Source organism: Laccaria bicolor, genomic scaffold, assembly GCF_000143565.1.
Source record: "Laccaria bicolor S238N-H82 LACBIscaffold_30 genomic scaffold, whole genome shotgun sequence".
Lineage (NCBI taxonomy): Eukaryota > Fungi > Basidiomycota > Agaricomycetes > Agaricales > Hydnangiaceae > Laccaria > Laccaria bicolor.
This window is the reverse complement of record NW_001889901.1, coordinates 29,442-35,219: the sequence shown is the minus strand read 5'-3', so window position 1 is coordinate 35,219 and position 5,778 is coordinate 29,442. Positions and strand designations below refer to the sequence as shown.

General features: G+C 45.5%; 1 protein-coding gene across 1 annotated transcript; it reads right to left on the bottom strand.

Annotated features, from left to right (window-relative positions):
- Nucleotides 1–521: 521 nt before the first annotated feature.
- Nucleotides 522–5,551, bottom strand: LACBIDRAFT_330858 (uncharacterized protein; the record flags this gene model as incomplete). The annotated part of the gene is made up of 23 exons (XM_001885182.1): nt 522–655; nt 694–803; nt 860–997; nt 1,050–1,369; nt 1,426–1,685; nt 1,987–2,153; nt 2,260–2,313; nt 2,406–2,460; nt 2,510–2,650; nt 2,776–2,785; nt 2,983–3,378; nt 3,435–3,469; nt 3,520–3,612; nt 3,670–3,756; nt 3,796–3,810; nt 3,958–4,117; nt 4,149–4,295; nt 4,338–4,462; nt 4,509–4,517; nt 4,609–4,882; nt 4,919–5,081; nt 5,202–5,253; nt 5,398–5,551. The coding sequence occupies 23 exons, from the start codon at nt 5,549–5,551 to the stop codon at nt 522–524; spliced, it is 3,099 nt and encodes a 1,032-aa protein (XP_001885217.1).
- Between the last annotated feature and the right edge of the window lie 227 nt (nt 5,552–5,778).

The window sequence follows — 5,778 nt, the reverse complement described above, 5'->3', positions numbered from 1 at the left end:
CTGTCCCTACACCCTTCCCCCTACCTTTCCCTCCCCCTTCCCTGCCCATCCCTTCCTTCCTCCACCCCCATTTATTTCTGCCCCCCTCCTCCCCCCCTTCCTTTAACTTAGAATACAGTAAAATAATCTTTGTGTACCACTTCAATATATTAGAATTTGAATCTATATAACTGTTCTAAGAAGACATTTGTGAGGTTATTATAGGACAAGATATAATAATAAATTGGCTGACTACATTAGACTTACAATAAATATGATAGGCATGAAGTCACATAGACTTAGGTTTGGATGAACAACATGCAGAATCTAATGTCTCTGAATCTGATTGAAATAAATAAATCCATGTAGTAGTAAGTAACTAGTCGGATGCCTTATGCCCTTGTTTAGTAAAAGATTTAGTGCTACAATTCTATTTGTCTGACCTAAAGAAGGAGATTCAGGGTCCAAAATTAATTAACCAGAAGTCCTAGTGTTCAATTTCTGTTGATTCCAGTTGGATTCCTGTCAATTCCGGCCGGAATCTAGGGATTCCAGTAGGAATCAGTGGAGGAATGGAAAGTATTGTGTGGGAGGATGGGATTTCCAGTCGAGTCTTTGGCAAGTGTGATGGCGAACTCATTATTGGGGCGCGCATGTAGGTCGTTTTCTGAGAAAACTGTCAGGAAGTATAGATACATAATAAAATGAACTCACGGAACAACGCCTCGGTTGCGTACTTGATCCAGGCCTTGCTAAGACTTGTGTATGTTTCGGGCTTGACATCTTTGAATGCTTTGTCGTCGAGCATGATGCCACAACAAATACTGATACAATTGAGTTAATCGCGATAGTAGAACATATTTTTCGAGAAAAAAATCACCTTGTCGATTGAATGTTACCCTCTTTATCAAGATACGCCATCTGGACGTGGTACGTCGCATCCCCAACTTGATTTTTGCCCATACCAATTGAACCCTCAAGGGTGGCAACAAGAGTATCTGCCATAATTTCCTGGTTCCTGACAATGCGAAGTCAGAAAAAATTGAAAGAATGTAACGAAAGTGACTCACTCCCAGATAGACTCGACTTTATCTTCAGCAGAGACTTCCTTCAGCTCTGATGCCTTCTTCTCCCATTGCTCCTGCTCTTTAGAAGATAGCGCTTTGAACATTGCTGCTTTCAGTGTGGATCGGATGCCAACATTGTTCTTGGTCGATGCATCCCCACGTTTCTCTGCAACAGCGGTGTCGAGGAGTATCTTGTTCTCCGGAGCCTTGGCCCACAAGTCAGCTGCATTCTCCGCACGCTTTCTGGGAAACTTGATGATGGGTGGTTGCTTCTGAGACGTCCTCGAGCGGGCTAGAGCATTCTGAAGGTATTTGATGAAGCACTGTAGAATCACGTTGAATATGAAAACAAATCGTATCAAATGAACATTGTATTCACCTGACGAGCGTCTCCAGCATTGGCGAACCGCCACTTGTTGACAAGATCCTCCACTTTCTGCTTGGACCACATGTCGCATTTCTTCGGGTCGAGCTCAAGGTAAGGGTCAACATGACCTTTCATCCAAGCACGCTGCTCTTCAGACCAAGGGAAGGGGGCACGGTTCTTCTTACGTGACTTGGCTGCATGTTGGTCAATGAGCGCGTTTCCAACTCTCGAATTGTCGGTGGTACCGAGACTGCTCTGGTGAGGCATGATTGCTGTAAGGACACCAAGAGAGCGCTCTTCTCAATATATCTGTTCCCGCCTTGACTTTGTGGCATTGAAGCATGACAATGGCTTGAGTGGTTGCACGAAGAATGAGTCTTGAGTGGCTGGTGGCCCAGTTTAGCTACTTTGCGTTGTGGCCAAGTTCAGCAAAGAATGAGTCTTGAGTGGCCAGTGGCCAAGTTCACTATTCTTAAAGGCGAGGTGTTCCATGGACTGCTCAATGGACTGCGTAACGTGTGAATGGAGACAAAAGGGGTGGATTCGAGAAGAATTAAGACTACTTATGAATACGCAGGGCCACGGCCATAGCCATGACCTCCAATCCTAAAACTTCCTCCAACTCCGGCATGTCATCCAGCTCCAGCGTACTATCCCCGAAATTCAGCGGCATTGTCGATGGCATAGAGGTGGGGTGTGTCGCATTCTTGAGGGATGCATAAGGGCAAGGCGGATTGTGGCTGAGGAGGTAACGGTTGCTCGCTGATGGCTGTCAGTAGGTCAATGCGAGAGGATCACTGGATAGGGTTAGTTCTCTAGATCAGGGGGACTGAATTGGTTTTGCACCTTAGACCGTCAAAATGTCCTTGTTCTAGCTGATGTGCAAGCTTCTTGTAGTTTCTGTGGTGAGGATCCAACGCATCAGCAGCTATGGTTGGTTGAGATAGTAACGAGATGTTAGATAGTTTGAAATGAGAAAATGGACAACGTACGAGGCGAAATCCCCTTTGACGACATGGTGAAAAGGAAGGGAACTTGGCTTCATGCCTATCAGTATTCAATAATGTCAATCAGCATGAATGGAGTGTCAACTGACCTTGAAGTTTGATCAATGGTCCATGCGAGACATGTTCATTTGTTGTTCTTGGATCTTGACCCCATGATGTGTGATCAATGAGTGGGCATGTTGCTGGGAATGGTGATGGAGCATAGCCAACGAAAATTTCAAGTATAAAGGCTGTGAGTATTGGGCAAGGATGTTGTGGACTACTGGGAAAGGATGTTGTGGACGGCGACTTCAAGATGTTTGGCTGTATTGTGCACTGGCAATCACGAGTCGCAAGTCATCATGAATGCACTTACAACTTCCAAGCTAGTCGATGCGATCAACATCGATCGCCAACGTCAATGCCAAGAGGTTTGGTTAAGGTGGGTTCATTCATGAGGAATCGAACATTATTAACAACATACTTCGACAGTACACATTTGAGATTCGAGCACGATGGCGGAAAGGAGAGATCCGGCAATTGCTACTTGCATTTACTAATTGTACACCGCCAATCGTCATACAGGTCCACCCATTAAAACACAATCCCTCTTCATGCGCTTAGATTCCTTCACAATATCATCCTGCTCATCTTGTGCCTTGCATTTTCCTTTCAAATCCTGTGATGCAGCTCCTGCCGTAAGCCTGGAAGAAGAAAATTTGTCACTCTTGTGAATGAAATTGGTGACATCCGGACAATCCTTGTCAGTAAGATCCAGCTGTCGAAGAATGAAGAATTCGCCGGCCTGAACTTGGAAGCTACAATAAGACGGCAAATGTACAAATTCCTTGAGGTAAGTATCATATATTGCATATCTGTTGTCTGGGAAGCCAAGCGCCTCTCGCAGTGCGAAATCGGAAAATGGGCTGAATGCTCCATCATGCAGGGGGGAATACCAACGGAAGTGTGCGTCATTTGCCTGGATTATGGCAAGTGGGTTTCACAGAACAAATAGAGTAAAGTTATCGTTCTTACCGCAACATATAGGATGAGCAGAACGTCTATGCCATCTGTTATTTGTGGGTTATAGCATCTTTGAACACTCATTGCGATTACTTACCATGAGCTTTAGGTATTTCCTCAACATCTGAGTTGGAAATGGTCAACTCCCTGTCGAGAAGAGTTTGAGATGACGAAGGTACACTTTGGAAATCTGGTTTCGTTTCGAATTTCAATCGCAATCTCACAAACATAAAAGACAATAACACACTGATGATTTCGACTTCGCTATCTGAATCGTAGTCTGGGACGGCTTGGGAGGAGGAAGGTATGTTTCGGATCTCTCCTTTAATCATATCTGAATACAATGCTCAACAATGAAGATAGGGTGACGTACCAATGATTTTGCAATCTGATTCACGACTTACAACACTCTCCACATCAGAAACTGGCCTAGCCAGAGTTGATGGTGGGGATGTAGCGAAGACAGGAGAAGAGAAGGTTGGGATCGGGGATGGTGATCTTTGAATACTTTTTCTCCCATTCTTGCGATACTTACTGATCTTCTTTGATTTTGACTTCTTAGCGTCCCAGGTGTTGAGCTCATGACGAATCAATTTACGTTCGTCATCTGTGAGCTCTGTGGACATCAAATTCTTGTAGTTTTGACATTGACTCACACCATTATAAGTGTGGCACTGCTTGTCAAGTAAGTCCCACTGCACATGAATCATAGAGTGCCTTACTAACATAGAAGTACCATCTTCCGAAGTCAGATGGGTTTTTCTTCCCCATCGAAACTCGTAGAAAATGGAAGTGGTTTGCAGGAGCTGGCGGCATCTTCCACTCCCCAATGTACAAGTTGAGAAGTTCGAGTAATTTCTGTTCACGAGGAGACTGTGGCATTGAGAATGAGACGGAAAATGGTCATCTACATACAAGACAGCTGACATTAAATAAAGAATTCTCAATTGTATTTTGTTCAGAAATCGTTGTCAGACGAATAGAATAAAGGCTTTTGTTAGCCGTCTCCAAGAGCTTCGGACTTAACGGAGATCGATATGCTCAAGGATTATCTCAAATTTCCAAATGTGCCTTGGAATGACGCACATTTACTTCCTGATCGCATGAAGGTGGCATCGATCAACAAACCCAAATAAAAGCATCAACGTGGCGCTTGTTCAACGTTCAACGTTCAACATCGACTCACTTGTTTCTCCAGCAGTCGAGAAACTACATGGCTTGCCAGGCGCCTTGGTTTTGCCAGGCCTCTGCATGGGTGTAGCTCTCAACTGTGGCTCCTCGGACATAACCATCATGCCGCTTGAGGTCGAATCCTCTGAAACAATCGACAACGGGCCAAGATCTCTTTTCAAGTCATCTAACATCTGGTTTTCTCGACCAAGGAGTACCGCAATCCGCTTGCGGGCGCCCATTTCTCCTGAGAGGTTCTTTACCGTTACTTTCATGCAGGTAAGGATCATCTACACTCTTCGTCAGTTTCAACTGATCCTCCTCACACTTAAAGCCTTTTCGGGTAGCGAGTGTAGAAGTAAAAATTTCGCGCCGCCCACTAGCAAGATCAAGAAAACGAGACACCACTCAAAGATCGTCACCCAGCAAGCCTCACAACCTTGTGTATTGATGTGGCAGATGACCGTGGACAGGAGTGATCGCCGGATACTTGGAGGATGTAGGTCCATTCAATGTTAAAGTTTCAGCCATTGCTGATGTGCCCTAAGGTCGGCAGAAGTCAAGTTGGCTCGATAGTACCGTTCGGTGGGGCCATGATCTCAAACATACCACGGGTTGTTCGGAGACTTGGCATCTCTTCCATTCCGCTCGTTTGCATGCCCTGTATATGGGGCCACGCTGTGTTAGTCAAATTGATTTGGTCTGGTAAGTGAGATTTCATCTGCTCCGCTCCTTTTCTTTCGCTCACTAGTCCGATCTAGAGCTACAATTCCTCAAACTTGCAGCGCGCTTTTGATAAACAGACGGCCTGCGAGGTGACGTGTGATGCCTCGGATTAACGATGCTTGGGTCGGCGGTGGAACGGTGAATGTCGGACACTCGGCATCGGAGAGAGGGGACAGCGGACCAGCGTAAGCGGTGATGTAGGCCAACTTTCGGCAGGTTTTCAACGTCGTCATGGGGCAAGGAGTGCTGCGTGGGGGTTGAATCAGACGAGACGGCTGTTATTTCACCTTACAACCACCGTTTACGCAACAGTGCTAATGGACTATACATACTAGTTCGGACTATTATTCCTAGTCCCTTTGCTTGGCAAGCATGCACGTGGTTACAGTGATCGTTCTTCAATCACTAATGTCTTACTTTTATGAAAGGCCCAAGATCACCAGGTGAGTTTGGCCAGTAT